General features: G+C 36.8%; 1 protein-coding gene across 1 annotated transcript in view; it reads right to left on the reverse strand.

The window, feature by feature from the left end:
- The window catches only part of sntg2 (syntrophin, gamma 2), a 357,770-nt gene that overhangs the window by 106,086 nt on the left and 232,428 nt on the right, over nt 1-19,256 (reverse strand). The window contains exon 10 of the mRNA XM_063068605.1: nt 12,447-12,574. Within this exon, the coding sequence (XP_062924675.1) occupies nt 12,447-12,574 (128 nt within the window). The remainder of the gene's footprint in view (nt 1-12,446; nt 12,575-19,256) is intronic.

A 19,256-nucleotide genomic window follows, 5' to 3' on the forward strand; every position in this document is an offset into this window, starting at 1 on the left:
CATATTACATTGGATAGAATCATTAAAGTCATTAGCTCTACTCCTTTATCTGTGTATTTTAAGTTAAAAAAGACTTCAAAAAGGTCAAACTACATCATATGGAAATGTTGAATAAATGGTCTCCAAGTTTCTTCAAATTTAATGGAAGGGTTGGAGGTGCCACTTCTAACTTTCTCTAAATTTAAACAAGATATAGTTTGAGAAAACCATTGAAATGTAGTAGGGGGATTGACCTCTTTCCAGTTCAATAAGATAAATTTTCTAGCCATTAATGTTAAAAAAGCAATCATCCGACAGGCTGAAGGAGATAAGTAACTATCTTCCATCATTGGTAACCCAAAAATTGCAGTAACAGGGTGTGGTTGTAAATTAATACGCAAAACAGTAGAAATAATATCAAAGATATCTTTCCAATATTTATGCAAGAAAGGGCAAGACCAAAACATATGAGTCAAGGAAGCCACTTCAGAATGGCATCTATCACAAATTGGGCTTATATGTGAATAGAAACGAGCTCATTTGTCTTTAGACATATGTGCGTTAATGCACCACCTTAAATTGTATCAATGTATGTTTAGCACATAAAGAGGACATGTTAACTAATTGAAATTTTTTTCCCAGTTTTCTATAGGTAAATTAAGTTGGAGTTCTCTCTCCCATTCAATCTTAATTTTATCAGATATATCCGAATTTATTTTCATAATCAAATCATAAATGAATTCTATTAAACCCTTCTTAAGAATTTTTTCCAGAATATCAATTGGATGTGAAGTTGGAAATGTGGGTAAATTAATATTTAAAAAAGTTTCTGATTTGTAAACATTGAAAAAGTGAGATATAGGCAAATTGCATTTATTAGATAACTGTTCAAAAGTTCAACAGTTATCAAAAAATAAATCACGAAAGCTTAATAGGCCCTTCATTTTCCATACTGATAAAGCTTGATCTATAATAGAAGGTTGAAAGAAAAAATTAGACATAATAGGGCTTGATAAAATAAATTGGGTCAAGCCAAAAAATTTATGAAATTGAAACCATATTCGTATTGTATGTTTATTTATTGGATTAACCATTTGTTTCTTTAATTTAGAAATAAAAAATAGTAAAGAAGTCCCTAAAATGGAAGTCAAAGAAAACCCTTGTATAGATTTACATTCTAGGTTTACCCATTGTGGGCGTAAAGTTATATCCAAATCTTGTGTCCAAAATATTAAATATCCAATATTAATTGCCTAACAGTAAAATCTAAAATTTGGTAAAGCCAAACCCCCGTCCTTTTTAGACTTCTGTAAATATTTTTTACTTAATCTAGGATTTTTGTTCTGCCATATATATGAAGAGATTTTAGAATTTAAAGTATCAAAAAAGGATTTAGAAGTAAAGATTGTAATGCTTGAAACAAGTATAAAAATTTTGATAAGAGAATTATCTTAATAGTGTTAATTCGACCAAGCATTGATAGAAACAATGGGGACCATTTAATAAAAATTTGATTAATTTTATCAATTAAAGGTAAAAAATTATGCTTAAATAAATCCTTATGTTTCATTTTGGTCTGAAATAGTTTCATAATGAATAAATGATACTGAAGAATTTATGAAAATAGAAACTCCTTTCACTTTGGCGTTCGGATTTGAATAATATTGTTAATCCCACCAAAACCTAAAAAAACGCTGATTATCCTCTCTCCTCACATGAGTTTCTTGTGCAAAAATAATGTGAGTATTCATTCTGTGGAATACATTTTAAAAAACTTTCCGTTTAATCAGGTGGTTTAAATCATTTGTATTCCATGAAACAAGGTTAATAATCTTGCGCATATTACTAAAGTTAACCATTTGGTATGTAAAGGGTTAACCAGAGTACAAACTCATGACTGCGGAAGAGGAAAAAAAAGTTTGAAGAGGAACTGGAAGTCATGATATTTTGGACATATTTGTAGTTGCAAGTTAGCCCCTTTGAAAAAACTAGACTAAAAATAGAAAGACACCCATCCCCCCACCCATAAAGACCCAGAAAAAAGGCAAAGAGAAGCCAAAAAATAATCTAACACTTAATCTAACCCCATCTTTCTAAAAGGCAGCTCAAAAGATATATATTTATATTAAAAAACACCCGAAAAAAATTAATCTAAGTAAATGAAAGCTACAATTATTGAAAGCCTAGGACAAAATATCCTCTTATTAGTATGTTTTTAAAAAAACAAGCGTCAGTTAATATTGTTAGTACTTTTCAAATCGAAACAATAAGAAAATGACGCAACAAGATAGAAAAAAGCGTAGGGGAAGAAAGGCATAAACGCCATCTTGAAACGTAAAGAGACGAAAAGAAATAAATACTTCCCTAAACCTTTTAAAAACAAAATTAAGCCCCGAGTCTTCTATTTAATTACCTTCAAAAGCAGAGAAAGTAAGAATAAAAATAGAAATTAAAGAAAAACGGACAGAATCATTAAGAAAGAAAAACTTCAATCAAAGTATATAAAAAAATACCTACACTACAGACCAAGAACCTAACCCCTCAGATTATCGAAGATCCAAATCTGTAAATAGGAACAAAAATGAAAAAAGAAGTAGTAAAATAATTAGATCTTAGGAGGCAAATTCAGATCATCGAGAAATTTTTTGAGCTTCGATGGGAGATTTAAAGAGACGGTGGGCATTATTGGGAAGGACATCTCTCAGACGAGCTAGGTAAAGGAGAGCTGGCTTGAAACATTTTTGAAATAATTCTGAAGACATTAGTTTAAAAGCCATCCGTTCCCTTAAAACTTCGGGACTGAAGTCCCGAACCAAACGAAATCTGAAGCTTTGAAATTCAATCATTCCTCTTCTTCGAGCAACTCGTATCAAATGATCCTTGATGTGAACGTAATGAAACCGAATAATAACAACTCTTGGTTTAGAACCTACAGTTGGTTTGGCGAAAGGAATACGGTGGGCCCGGTCAATTAATAGAGGGGTATCCAAAACTTCCGGTCCAAACACGTCTATTAAGAACTGAGAAAAGAATTTAACCGGATCTCCCTTATCAACGTCTTCGGTAAGTTCGATTATCGGCAAATTCTGTCTCTGGGAGCGATTTTCAAGGTCAATATTCTTGGATTTATAATATCCCAACATTTGAGATGTCGATGATACATTTTGCTCCAAGGTTTCAATCTTTCGATCCCTGCTGAGCAGCTTCATCAAGTTCTGAGATTCTCATTTTTTGTTGTTCAAATTCGCATCTAAACGACCCAAGATTATCTTCAACCGTCTTTAAAACTCCTTCAATCGCTAAAAATCTGTGGTTAAACTTTTCATTTTGACGGTTGAATTTTTCATCTAGAAGATTCGAAATTGTGTCAAAAGTCAATGGGATATCCGTAGATGATTTAGGGTCTCCATTTTTTCTTTCCTTGCTGTCGGAACCTTTGCCATTTTTAACATCTCTTCATCTGAGAGTTGCCATTAAAATCAAAGTTAAAAAAAACTGTGTATAAACCCTTTAGTGTAGGTTTAAACAAAATGAATAAGGGTGGTTATAGGATTTAAAAAAAAGCAAAGGAAATGAAGCAAAGCCAAAGTGTACCTTACACTATGAGCGCCTCCTAGAAAATCCCACTGACCTCTGTCTCAATCTTTTGGCCTAATAATACATGGAATAACAATTGTGCTTTTAGTCCTCAGGAATTAGTTACAAATAAAGAATCTGGCACCAGGAACTGGACACAAATATAACGTGTGAAGATAACTAGATTTAAAATCACATTGCTCCAACTATTTTATGGCCATCTTGAGGTATAGCACATAGGTCAGAGATAACAGTTTTTGCTTTTTTTTTTGCCTGTCATATTCACTGAAGGAAAGTAACTTACAATGCTTCATTGTAGTTAATTGCTTCGCCAAGCTATAGAAAGGATGAGATAGCACTCCCTGGAAAGGGCACAGAGCACATTTATCAGGATGTTGCCTGGGAAGGAGAGGTTGGATTAGCTTGGTCTGTCCTCCTGGAGTGGAGGGCGCTAAGAGGGGAGATAATAGAGGTATATAAAATACTGGGGAGTATCAATGGTGCAAATTGTATGAACATTTCCTGCGGTAAATAAAATGAGAAGACATAGGTTTAGGTCAATGGGGAAAATTTAGAAAGGATGGAGTTCAGAAGATGAGGGTATCTCATTGAAATCTACCGGATATCCAAAGGCCTGGATAGAGTGGACGTAGAGAGGATGTGTCCATTAGTAGCAGGGTTTAGGCTCTCAGAATAAAGGCACACACCTTTAAAATTGAGGGCAAGTAATTGTATGTTTTTAAGATAGAACAATAGCTTCCTGATTGCTAGGAAGTTTAAAAGTCATAGGAAAAAGGCAAGAGAATAGGGTTAAAAAATTGACCGTGAGTGAATGGCAGAGCAGAAACAATGTACCAAATTGCCTAATTCTGCTCCTACATCTAATGAACTTATACCTGAGAAAGTGCCTGAAGCTGGTCATTGACAACATCTAATACATGGCTAGATGTTCAGTTGAATAATCTAGGTTGTGGACCAAGTACTGGGATAAATATTGAAGAGTGTCCTCTGGTTAGTGTGGACACGTTGGGTCAGATGGTTTGTTTCAACATGGTCTGATTTTATGACTCTATGACTAATTAGAATGTCTGCAGAACCATTAACAACATGCATTTTATATTAACTATTTATTGTTCAAAATGTGAGAAGTCTAAAACTGACAAGGGGCTATGCAGAATTTGTGAGAAACTGACTTCTAACTTCATGCAGGAAATCTCTTATCACTATGGAATCAATTTTTGTTGGTGGCTCAGCAAGAATAAGACTGTTAGAAAATATTAAGATGATGGAGTCAACATGTTTCAGCTCTTTGCACCATCATTTAACTGGCAAAAGTATAAGAAGACCACCCATTTGGGCCTAATTTATGTAAAGATGTAAACCCTGTTGATGTCATTCATGCTGAAGAACAATTATTTACTTTTCTGGAATCGGACACTAGTAATCCACTCAGTGAAGGGATAGAAGAGGGCCAGGTAAATTTCTTAAATGATGTAGCTTCATTTTGCATCCACATGGTCTTTCAAATCTCCAATAATAATTCTGTCAAGGTCCTTTTGAATTCCCTTTTTGACTGTTGCTCACATATCCAAATAATACACCTATTTATCGTGGATAGGTCTCTATCAGATTATCTGAACAATGGCTTGGAGATAAATTAGGCCAAGTTTAACATCAGGGGTTGAGATGTCTGCTTGAGATTCCTTCTGCAACAAAACCCTGCTAAACCCAACATATGCCAGACAAAGTAAACCCAATCAGGATATGCATCTTCAGACAACATTGTCATCAGTGGCATGTCCAGTTGATTGATTCTTGGGACAAAGGATCCTTTGATAAGAAACTTGAGTTTATTAAAAACCTCAGAATGTAGAACATAAAAAGTGATCTCATTAAAATGTAAATGACTCTGACAAAGTTTAAGGGAGATAATTGCTGAGAATATGGCCTGTCCATCTGGAGTAAAAATATCATCTTTGATCAATGGTATGCACGCATAACATGCCTTATTTTGAAGAGCTGTATGTTGCAGTTCACCTCTGAAATCAGGAAAGGCTTGTGAGACTATGTATTCTCTGGCAGCAATATCCTCAGTTGAAATAGGAAAGAAGTGTTGTTGATCTTTCATTGAAGTTTGTTATATTGCTGGAGAATAAATTTTTATTGGATCATAAGGACTTTTTTTTATTAAGCTTTAACATGCACTAATGAAAAGCGCATTATTGATCCCTCACAATTTTAAATACCTCAATCAGATCATCCCTCAACCTCCTCCACTCCTGTGAAAATAAACCCAGCTATACAGTCTCTCCTTGCGAGCTTGTGCTTCATCCAGGTAACATCGCTTCTGCATTACACCCAGCACAAGCACTACAAGGTGGCTACCAGAACTCACACATACTCCATATGTAAAGTTGTAACATTACACCCCAGTTATAATACTCCATGCCACAACTAAGAAAGACAAGCACATGAGATGACTTCCTCACCATCTTAAGTATCTGTGTTGCCACTTCCAGGGATCTGTGGACTTATGCTCAAAGGTGATTCTGAACCCCCACTGTATAACTAACTCAGCGGCCAATCTAAATGACCACTATCATGAACTTCATCAGCAAGAGTGTTGAGGATTGTGCAACAAAGAGATCAATCTGGGCGTTTTCCAACCAGAAGTCATGAATGAACCAAGAGATCCTGTCCCTGGTGAAGTCCAGGTCTCTGGCAGTCAGGTTAACCTGACCTATACAGGAAATTGGGAACGATTATCAACGGAGGCCAAGAGAAATCATCAAGCCAAAACAAAGTCTCAGGCCAGTTGTCAGCTGTGATATGCTTTGCAGATTCAGATTTATTTATCACATGTACATTGAAACATACAGTGAAATATGTCAACACGAGGAAATCTGCAGATGTTGGCATTTTTATTAACAGTCAACACACCCAAGGAAGTGCTGGGACAGATTGCTAGTGTTACCACACCTTCCGTTACCAACATAGCATGCCCACAATGTTCAGCAGCGCAACATAACACAACAAAACAGAACATACAAGGAGCATCAAAGCAACAACAGCCAATTAAGCATGGTTCCTCCCTCCCACTCACACACATACACAGTCCTCTAACCACAGAACAGATTGTCTTCTTCAGCCTTCAGCCTCCAGCCTCCAGTGGACTTGTAGATTTGCAGACATTGCACCTTAAACTTTCATAGAAACATAGAAACATAGAAAATAGGTGCAGGAGTAGGCCATTCGGCCCTTCAAGCCTTCACCACCATTCAGTATGATCATGGCTGATCATCCAACTCAGAACACTGTACCAGCCTTCCCTCCATACCCCCTGATCCCTTTAGCCACAAGGGCCATATCTAACTCCCTCTTAAATGTAGCCAATGAACTGGCCTCAACTGTTTCCTGTGGCAGAGAATTCCACAGATTCACCACTCCCTGTGTGAAGAAATTTTTCCTCATCTCAGTCCTAAAAGGCTTCCCCTTTATCCTCATACTGTGACCTCTCATTCTGGACTTCCCCAACATCGGGAACAATCTTCCTACATCTAGCCTGTCCAATTCCTTTAGAATTTTATATGTTTCAATAAGATCCCCCCTCAATCTTCTAAATTCCAGAAAGTATAAGCCTAGTCGATCCAGTCTTTCATCATATGAAAGTCCTGCCATCCCAGGACTCAATCTGGTGAACTTTCTTTGTACTCATTCTATGGCAAGAATGTCTTTCCTTAGATTAGGGGACCAAAACTGCACACAATACTCCAGGTGTGGTCTCACCAAGGCCTTGTACAACTGCAGTAGTACCTCCCTGCTCCTGTACTCAAATCCTCTCGCTATAAATGCCAGCATACCATTCGCCTTTTTCACCGCCTGCTGTACCTGCATGCCCACTTTCAATGACTGGTGTATAATGACACCCAGGTCTCGTTGCACCTCCCCTTTTCCTAATCGGCCATCATTCAGATAATAATCTGTTTTCCTGTTCTTGCCACCAAAGTGGATAACCTCACATTTATCCACATCTATGAACATATTATAACAAGCTACAAACTGAAGTCAGGCAACATTGCTGACAACAAAGCATTGTTCAGCAATAAGCTCAGAAAGGCAAAGAAACGACACAACCTGTCCCAACCACCTACAATTCACCTGTGCCCAGAGTCACCATTGCAGACATCAGTGCAGACTTCCTGAGAGTGAAGCCCAGGTGGTGCCCCAGACATGTTCTCATGGATCAGCTGGAGGGAGTATCTGCAGCCATTGTCTCCATTAATCCTCACCAGCTTTTATAGATGCACCATAGAATGGCAATATGAAGACTGGTCCATACCTCTGGACACCCCATGCCACACAAGGACAGTATGTACACAGCTGTGACCAGACAAAAACTTCAAACATGAGCTTTGTTCTCCAAGAATTCAACCAAACACTTTCTGTATGAAATAGAATAATAATTGACTGTCTTAAAGCAAACAGGTTTGATAAGGACGTTTATCTGCTTCACTTCACTTGGGTGACATAGTGTGGAATTTGAATAGCTAATATCTCCCAGCAACAGCTTCAATCCTCAGCTCTGATCGTGTCTATGTTAACCTTGTATGTTCTCCCTATGATTCCTCCATGTGAGTCATAGAGTCATAGAGCAGGGCCTTCAGCCCTATTTATCCATGCCAACCAAGATGCCCACCTCAGCTGATCCATTTTTCCTGTATTTTCTCCTTATCCCTGGGTGCCATGTACCTGTGCAGAGCTATGGAGTACTACAGGACAGAACCAGGAATGTCGGTTCATCTAGTTCATCCTTCTTCTTTTAAGTCCCTCACCACTGCTGGGGCATAGGCCACTGACAGGTCCTTCCTCTCCCAGGCATGTGGTCTTTGGGGTTTCTCTTGACATTTCTGTAGCTCAGGATTTTATGGGATAGGGTTGCTAGCCCCATGCCCAACCCATACTTTTGCAGCTGGACTTGGGACCATCCATGGTGGAGTCCATCTAGTTTATGTTGAACCATTATTCTGCCTATTCCCGTTGACCTGCACCCAGACCATAGCCCTCCTGTCCATGAATCTATCCAAACTTCTCTTACATGTTGAAATCAAACCCATATCCACCACTTCTGTTGGACACTCATTCCATGTGCTCACAATCTTCTGAGTGAAGGTTCTCATGTTCTTCTTAAATATTTCACCCTTCACCCTTATGACCTTCATTTCTAGTCTCATCCAAACTCAGTGGAAAAAGCCTTGTTGCATTTATTCTATCTATACACCTCATAATTTTGTATACCTCTGTCAAATCTAGTCTCATTCTCCTATACTCCAGGGAATAAAGCCCTAACCTGTTTTAACTTTACTTATAACTCAGGTCCTCAAGTTCTGGTGACATTCTTGTAAATTTTTTCTGTACTCTATCAAACTTATTAATAACTTTTCTATAGGTAGTTGACCAGAACTGCACACAACACTCCAAATATGGCCTCACCAATATCTTAAGCAAATTCAACATGAAATCACATCTTCTGTATACTCATATTTTGATTTATGAAGTACAATGTGCCCAGAACTCTCTTTATGATGCTATCTACCTATAAAACCACTTTTATAGAATTATGGATCTGTATTTCCAGATACTTCTGTTCAACTGCATTCCTCAATGCTGTACATTGTGCAAGTCCTACTCTGGCTTGTCCTCCCAAAGTTCAAAACCTCACACGTCTACATTAAATTACATCTGACATTTTTTCAGTCAACTTGTCCAGCTGGTTCAGATCCATTGCAAGCTTTGTTAGCCCTCCTTGCTGTCCATTACACACCAAATCTTGGTGTCATCTGCAAAATTATTCTTCCAGTTTAACACACTATCATCCAAATTGTTGATACAGATGACAGGCAGACAATAACGGATCTAGCGCCAATCCCTATGGCATATCACTAGTCACAGGCCTCCAGTCAGAGAAGCAACTACTACTCTCTGGCTTCTCCTGCAAAACTAAATTCAAATCCAATTTATTACCTCATCCTGAATGTCAAGCTTTTGACTTTCTTAACCAGTGTCCCATGCAGGACCTTGTCAAAGTCCTTGATAAATTCCATAGGCTGTCCACTATGCCACCAATTTTGGTGTCATCCACAAATGCCGTCTACATTCTCATCCAAATCACTAATACTGTATATCTGACAGACAACAGTACTGATCCCTATGGTCACCGCAGGTTTCTAATTTGAAAAACAACTTTGCTGTACTTTCCTCCTACATTCTGAAGCCTTGGGTATTGTTAGGTTAATTTGTCACTGTAATTTGATTTGTACTGGTGCGTGGCCAAGTGATTACGGCGTTCGTCTAGTGATCTGAAGGTCGCTAGATCAAGCCTTGGCTGAGGCAACGTGTGTGTCCTTGAGCAAGGCACTTAACCACACATTGCTCTGCGACGACACCGGTGCCAAGCTGTATAGGTCCTAATGCCCTTCCCTTGGACAACATCGGTGGCGTGGAGAGGGGAGAATTGCAGCATGGGCAACTGCCGGTCTTCCATACAACCTTGCCCAGGCCTGTGCCCTGGAAACCTTCCAAGGCGCAAATTCATGGTCTCACAAGACTAACGGATGCCTATAACATTTGATTTAGTGTAGGCAAATGGTAGAATTAGGGGAGTTGTTGGGAATATGGAGAAAATAAAATGGGATTAGGTGAAATTAGGAGCAACATGCACAAAGCACTGCAGAATCTCTGCAGGTCATTTAGGAGGAGACCTTTTCTTTAGGACTGAAATGGAAGGGGGAAGATGCCAGAAGAAAAACGTGGAGGGAGGGGAAGGAGGCTAGCTGGAAGGTGATTGGTGAGGCCATGTGAAATTAGACTGTGTTTGATGGTTGGCATGGACTTGGTGAGGTAAATGGTCTGTTGCTTTGCTGTATGGTGTAATAATGACTTGTGCAATGGTCACAGATGCTATGTGAATTGATGGAGCAGAGACTCAGGGGGTTCTTAAATAATTGTTGCATGTAGAGGCTTACGGCTACACAGATGAGATACAAGTGCTAATTCTTTCTAGCTGGTTGTCCAAAGGGAAAGTGACAAAGCTGCTATTTATGGTAATAAAATGTATCTATTACTTGATTAGAACATCTGTGCACAATTAATGTTTGTTTCATATAGCACCTTAGAATGACCCTGAAGCACAAAAATTGAAAGATACTTGGCAACAGGCTTAGGTATTAGTGTACTATCATGGAATAACTTTCTGTTCTAATTAAAGCCTTCATCTAACCTGCTGAAAAACCCAGCTTCTTCTTTGACTCGGCTTTTACATCCAAAAACAAAAGAAAACAAAAGCAGTTGAATGCATTCTTCCTTTGGAGCAATGCAGCATCCCAGCATTCTTTCTTCCTCTTCCCAATAATATGAATATTAATCAACACCTTTGAAGCATCTACTGTTTCAAGCTGTAGCTGACAAACTGAAAATAAGTAGACTATGCCTAATGAACTAGAGGAGTGAATTATTGTAAAGTAGCAATTGAAAATATACCATACATTTCTAGGTTGTTGCTTCATGGCTCTTCATACCCAGCAGGAGGAAGAGACTAGAGATGGTCAAAGGACTGGAGAATGTTCGGATTTGGAGGAGGATTGCTGGATCAGAACAAACTTAAGAGGGAAGGAACAGTGAAAATTGGATGGATTTGATCACATTATGTGAATTATAAAATTGAGGTGTTGGTAAATCAAGAGTTATTGGAAATGAACAAGTATAAGTGGCATGATGAATGGATGTCAAATGAAGAGAATTTGGGATGAAAGGATAGAAAATTTGGAAGTCAGCTACCAGGGGACTGGAAGAATAGAACCTAGAAATAATGAAAGCAAAGCTGATTTTTTTTTTCTGCATATTTTGCACTACAAAATGGGTAATATTACAGAGGTAGAATTAGGTAGCGTTTGGTATAGAGAGAATGGAGGATAGGTGCTCATCTTTGAGTAAAACAAAATGCCGAAACTGTAAACTGGTTCAGGTTGAGCAAACCCAGAGTGACAGGAATTGCTGGATAAGGAAACAAGTCTGTGATTGAGAATGAACTTCTGAAAGTGACCTTCTTAAAGACTTGGCCCATCTAAGGCAAGTTTGGTAAGCTGAGGCAGTGTGGATTGAGTGGAATGGTGGGGACAGGGCCGTGGACTTGTCAACACACATGTGAGTGTTAGGTCATGGTTTTTGATAATGTTGATGTGAATTATGTGGATTATGAATAGGAGGAGATCAGGGATGGATTCTGCCAGAACTTGCAGTCTGAAATATTTTAAAGAGAGCTAGTTAGTAATTTTATGCTTTTTTCATCAAAAGCACATGACAGTCTGTATTATTCTCTTCCCAACTGTAATATTTAACTACCCAGTGATGAATTTTAACATGTCAAGCTTGCAATCTTGGAAGGACAGGTTAAAATGCTTAATAGAAACAGAACAATATACTGTATTTTATGAAACATAATTTTCTTGCAGAAAATAACAAATAGTGAGAAACTTACAGAGAACTTGCTAATAATAAAAACAAATTTTAGACCCAATTTCACATTCCTGTAATCATTTTTTTTAAAAAAGCATTTTATTGGGCTGCTGCTTCATTAGTTGTCGATACCTTTGATGTTGTTGCTATCCAGTCAGATAAGAAATAGTCATATTTAACTTTTCCTCATATAGCTGCCTACCACATACCATTGAAGAAAACAACATCTTGTGGGGACTTTATATTCTGTATTTTATAGAAATATAATCATTTAACATCATTGGAAATTACTCTGTCCCATAATGTAACTAAACATCTGTTCACATGTAATATCAGAATTGTTCTAGTTTCTTCAGTCTTTGTCTTTCAGAATTACAAACCTTAATTGATCTGTTCCAGTTCGGTATCTTGAGACTCGAGCCATTGACAAAGGGACCGATAAGGCATCGAACCAGCGCTTCTCATATTTTGGTTCATTAGCAGAAGGTGAAGAAGGTGATGATGGGGCCTGCATAGAATAAATGTGACACATCAGAAACACAGTTCAATCCAGAAATACTGTAGTGCATTTCAGCAAGATAATTCACATTATTAGTGAACCAATGTCCTAAAATAACATTAATGATTTTTTTCTTAGCCGTCTGAAGATTGGCTACTATAACAAACAATTTAGAGCTATGTTCTGACTCATCTTCAAAAAGATATAAACTTTCATTTTAATATGTCATGTAACTCATGTTAGAGGTATATTTATGAGAAGCATAAAAGGGACAGTCAGATTTAATTCCTATTGTAGGGGTAACAAAAGCAAAATACAAGTTGCAAGGAAGGAGTTAAACTGAGGATTTGAGGAATAAGTTAAGATTAGATTATTGCCATGTACACCTAGGTTGAATGAAATTCCTTGTTTGAATGAAGTCCACAGAGAAATCAGTATACATGGTAAATAATAAATGCAATGATAAATACAAAGATGAACGCAAAACAGCAGGATGGTTTATAGTAAAACAAGTCATGCTCAAGCAACAATAGCTGAATAACTACAAGTTTCTTTTTACACAGCGAGTGTTGTTGATATTTGGAATTTATTGCCAGAAGAGGCAATGGAGTCAGACACATTTAAGAGACATTTAAACGGGTATTTGAATAGGCAAGTGGCATGATATGAATCTAGTGCTTACAAACAGGTTTAGTGAGGAGGGGTTAAAATGTAGGCATAGACAGGGAGACCAAGAAGCCTGACTCTGTGCTGTAAAAGTCTTTGACTCCATTGTTCATCAACTTGCAGATGGCCATCATAATCCTTAAACTGACTGGTTTAATCCAACTAAGCATATTCAGTTTATGCTTGTCACCTCTTCAGGTGCAATGTTGAAGATATTTAACAACTGAGAAATAAAACAGAAGGAACACCCATTAGGTATGCACTATTAATGGCAATTTTCTTCCTAAAGCACATTCAAAGTTAAGTTCATTGTCATAGGCACAAGTACATGTGTGCGCAGGTGCAATGAAACACATATATGTGAAAAGTTATCAGAGTGTATATTCTGTTGCTAAACTATAGTAGGGTCATGTTGGTTAGTTCAAGAATTGAATCACTGAAGAGAAGTTAATGCCCTTGAACATGGTGTTGTGGGACTTCAAGTTTCTATACATCCTGACTGTTTATAGCAGCAAAAAGATGTTGGGGTCTTTGACGATGGATGCTACCTTCCTGAGGCAATACCGCCTGTAGGCATAACTGATGGTGGGGAGCGATTTGACTGAGCCCAATCAGTAAACAAGAGCAAGAGGAGAGCTACATTTTTATCTTTCTCAATATTTTTATTGATATTATGTAAATTACAAGAATACAAATACAAAATCCATAAGGATACAATAATACAAATTACATCGTATTTAAATCACAGTAATATGATCACAGTATCCCATATTCTAAAACAATCATGTATAAAAAATACTGAATTATGAAATGAAATAGAATAAAATAATTGTATTTTATTTAGAAAAATCTACCCCCACTACAAAAATGAGCTGGTTAGTAAAAAAAAAGAAAAAAGAAAAATACCTTACCATATGATATTATAATAATAATGGCTCAGATCCATACTTTAATAACAGTTCAAACATTGTGAAAATAATTCAGAAAGGGTCCCCATAACATTAGAAAATCATGTTTAGAATCAGGAATCGAACAACGAATCTTCTCTAGAACAAGGCACAACATAATGTCAGATAGACATTGAACATGAGTGGGCAGGGCAGCCTCCTTCCACTTGAGCAAGAGCGCCCTCCTGGCCATAAGAGACATAAAGGCCAATACCCGCAAGTTACGTGGTTTCAATATTGTAGCACTATCCTTAACAATACCAAACAAGGCAGTCGAAGGATTGGGCTTAAAACTGACATCGAAGAGTGCAGAAAAAGTTTAAAATACATCTTTCCAGAATTTTTCAAGGCTCAGACATGTCCAAAACATATGAATTAGTGTGGCAACTCCATTAGTACATCTTTCACAGTAAGAGGAAATGTCTGCGTAGAAACGGGAAAGCTTGTAGACATATGAACTCTATGTACCACTTTGAATTGTAATAAAGAATGATGAGCACATAATGATGAAGAATTAATCAATTTTAAAATAATCTTCCAGCTCTCATCAGATATAAAAATCTGTAAATCCTTTTCCCAGTCTCCTTTGATTTTATCTAAAGAGGCCATTTTCAGTTCCAACAGTAGACCATAAATGTAAGATATTGAACTGTTATCAAAGGGTTTCAGATTAAAAATTGTATCTATTATATTCTTATCTGTACTTGTAGGAAATGTAAGTAAGGAGAAGATGGCAGCGCGCACGGCCACTTCGGTGGTGATGTCTGTTATCTGTCAAGTAGGGGACCATGCACAATTCTGATTTGATGGAGGGAAACGTGAGAGTACAGAGGAGCATCTGGAAAACTTCTGAAATGCCCACTTCACTGCCGTTGCTACTGTGTGGTAACCGGAATGTCCGGAGCAGAAGGCCCTGAAATCCTCGGCTTTGCGAGGTCGAAGGCGCTCGGCAGAGGATGGCGCTCGGGAGGTTGTGTCAGAGAGGCTGGTCGGAAGCTCGAAGTTTTCTGACAGATGGGCTCAGTGTCAGCTGTGGTCGGCTGCTTCCAAGGCATCGGCAAGTTGATGGTACCTGGAGGTTTATGGCAGGGAGTTTCTCTCTTTTGTTGCCTGCTATCAGGGACTCGGGAGTCAATCGACTCAGGGACTTTTGAGACTTTATTTACCGTGCCCATGGTTTGTTCTTCATCAAATTATGGTATGGCTTTGCACTGCTGTAACTATATGTATAATTATGTGGTTCTGTCGGTGTTAGTCTTTGGTTTGTCCTGTTTTCTGTGATATCACTCTGGAGAAACATTGTATCATTTCTTAATGCATGTATGCATTTCTAAATGACAATAAAAGAGGACTGAGTGTTCTCAAAATCTAATTGAGATCTTAAAAAATCTCTAATCTGTAAGTTTCAAAAAAAGCGAGTGTTGGAAAGGTTAAATTTCATTGAAAGTTGCACAAAAGAAGAGAGGTTCCCTCCATCAAACAAATTCTGAAATCGTTTAATACCCAATCTATCCCATTCTTTAAAAGGTGAGTCAATTAAAGATGGTTTGAAGAAACAATTAGAGAATATGGGACTTGAGAGAGAGAATCTCAATAAACCAAAACTAAACTGTAACCAAATCCTCAATGTATGTTTAACCACCACATTGTGAATTAGTTTATTTAAAAATAAAGGAAGCGAGGATTCAAGTAAAGAAATAATGGAAAAATTTATAACAGAGTTGACTTCCAAGGAAACCCATATAGGGCAATTCTCATGGTTAATGTAATATATCCAGAACATAATATTACGTATGTTAACTGCCCAATAACATAACCTAAAATGGGGTAAGGCAAATCCTCCATTCTGTTTGGTTTTTTCGAAGGTGAGCTTTATTTATACAAGGTTTTTTATTCTTCCATATATGGGAAGAAAGAATTGAATCCAAAGAGTCAAAAAAAGATTTAGGAATAAAAACAGGACAGCTTGAAAAAGGTACATAAATTTAGGTAAAATATTCATTTTAATGGAATTGATTCGGCCAATCAGTGATAAAGAGAGAGGCGAACAATTAGAAAGTGTTTTTTTTTAACATAATTCAATAAACTTAAAAAATTTTCCTTAAATAAATCTTTATAATTCTTAGTAATTGTTACTCCTAAATACGTAAATTGTTTTCTTAACATTTTAAAAGGAAGGTTAATATCAGGTGGTATTAAATTGTTCAAAGGAAACAGTCCACTCTTCTGTAAATTTAATTTATATCCTGAGAACAGACTAAAATTCGTCAGTAAATGGAACACAAATGGTAAGGAGGTGGTAACATCAGATATAAAGAGCAATAAGTCATCAGCACAGAGTGACACTTTATGAATATTACCTCTCCTTAAAATACCAGTGATCTCTTTAGACTCTCGAAAAGCAATTGCTAAGGGTCCTAATACAAAATAAAAAAGCAGAGGACTGAAAGAGCACCCTTGTCTATTTCCACGTTGGAGTTTAAAGAGTTTAGAATTCTGAAAATTAGTAAGAACCCGAGCGGAGAGAGATAAATAAAGTAATTTAATCCAATGAATAAGATTAGGTCCAAAATTAAATTTTTCTAAGGATGTAAGTAGAAAGTTCCATTCAACTCTGTCAAAAGCCTTCTCTGCATCCAAAGATATCACACATTCCGATATTTCCCTAGATGGAGAGTACATAATATTTAACAAATGCCGTATATTAAAATGGAAATAACGATTTTTAATAAATCCTGTCTGATCATCTGAAACTATAGAAGATACAATATTTTCAAGTCTGTGCGCTAACATTTTAGTATCCAAATTGAGTAAAGAGATAGGTCTATACGAAGAACATTCAGTTCTTTTTGAGAATGAACAAAATGGAAGCCTCGTAAAAAGACTGTGGTAGTCTTCCTACCTTAAAGGAATCAGTAAGGGTAGAACTTAAGTGTGGTATAAGTAAGGAGATAAAAACCTTATAAAACTCTCTACAGAATCCATCGGGTCCTGGAGATTTCCCAGAGTGCAATTCTCGAATAGCCTGAGCAATTTCTTCCTGGGAAATAGGTTGATCCAATTGCCTACGATCCTCTAACGAAAGATTAGTAATATTTAATTGATCTAAAAAATTATTCATTGCAATATTATCACTAGCAGAGTCAGAACTATACAAATTAGAATAAAATTCCCTAAAAGTGTCATTAATTTTAAGATGGTCAGTTGTCATGTCCCCATTAATTTTATGCATTTCTTTAATTTGCCGTTTGGCTGAAAGTGATTTCAATTGATTAGCCAGTAGCTTACCAGTTTTATCTCCATGAATATAAAGTTGACTTGTATCTTTTAAAAGTTGGCTTTCAATTGGATATGTTAAAAGAGGATCATATTTAGTTTTAGTTTCAATACGTCTCTTATACGTTTCAGGCTCAGGTACCAAAGCATACTTATGGTCCAGTTGTTTTAACTGATTGGCTAATTAATTTCTCTCTTTGTTAGCTTTTCTAATGGTGTTTGCAGTACAAGAAATATCTTGACCCTGGATGTATGCTTTTGAAGTATCCCATATAATCCGGTTAGACGTATTTCCAACATATTTTCTTCAAAAAAAAGAGTAATTTGATTTTCTATAAATTTTAAAAAATCCTCATCGGATAACAGAGTTAAATTAAATTGCCAAAATCTACTCATGGGGATAGGACCAGGAAGATTTAAAAATAGAAGTACAGGAGAGTGGTCAGAAATAGCAATCTCTTTATATTCGATCGATCATACTAGTGGAATCATTTGACTATCAATTAAAAAAATAGTCAATCCTGGTATAAGAGCGATGGACATGAGAGAAAAATGAATACTCCCCAGCCATTGGATGGAGAAAACACCAAGCATCAACTATACCACATTTAGTTAGAAAGGACTGGATAAACAAAGTTGATTTATTAAGTGGGCTGGTTTAATAGATGAGCAATCTAATACTGGATCTAACCAGTAGTTAAAATCTCCTCCCATCACAAAGGAGTAAGTACGCAGATCTGGCAAAAATGAAAATAGACGTTCAAAAAATCCTGGATCATCTATGTTAGGGGCATATACATTAGCAAAAACAATCAATTTACTGTCTAAACTCCCTGATACAATAACAAATTGGCCACTGGGGTTCAAAACACCTTTATGCTGAATAAAGTAAATTGTATTAACTACAAAAATCAAAACTCCACGTGATTTTGCGTTAAACAAAGAATGGAATTGCATACCCTTCCACCGAGTAAAAAAACGTAAGCTATGACAGCTGCGTATGCGCATTTCTTGTAAGAAAATAATGGGTGCTTTTAATTTTTTAACATAAGCAAACACTTTGTTACTTTTAATGGGGTGATTCAGCCCTTTCACATTCAAACTAAATAAGTTAATATTTCGAGCCATTTTAAGTACCAATAAACATGTAATTAAAAGATCTGGCCATAAGTTATTAAAACTAGAAAGCAAGCCGTAAAGTAAGGTATTCAAACAATTATATATTCAATCCAACATAGCTCCCAGAGAAAAATAGGCCCTGCCTCCTCCCCCACCCAAAGTGAAAAAGCTGACCAATAGACAGTCAGCGAGCTAAGAACTAAGTACCCACCCCAAAAAATCCTGTTGATAGAAAAAACTCCAGTCCTGCAAAGTCATTATGTCCCTACCAAGACACAACATAAAAAGAAAAAATAACTCAGTATTCCAAAATATGAAAGGATCAGTTTAAACAAATTCAAAGAAAGCTATATTAAAATGAAGCCTCAAAAAGGGATAAAATAAAGTATCAAAAAAAAATAACAAAAGACAATATATGAACAGCCAAAATGTAAGCTTAATGAAACCTTATTTCAAATTCATATTAACAGAAGAAAACCTTGATCAAATAAGAAATATAACAGTTTTAGATTTCATCCTTCAGAAAGTCTTTTGCATCTTCAACCAACTTTATTTTTTTTTACAATCCTTTGTTCAAAACAATACTCAGACAGGTGGGGAACCGAAGGGATGGTTTGTATCGTTTTTTGTAAAATTCCGACATAACTTCTTTATATTTCATGCGATCAGCCATAACTTCAGGC

This window comes from Mobula hypostoma, chromosome 2 (genome assembly GCF_963921235.1).
Source record: "Mobula hypostoma chromosome 2, sMobHyp1.1, whole genome shotgun sequence".
Classification (NCBI taxonomy): Eukaryota; Metazoa; Chordata; class Chondrichthyes; order Myliobatiformes; family Myliobatidae; genus Mobula; species Mobula hypostoma.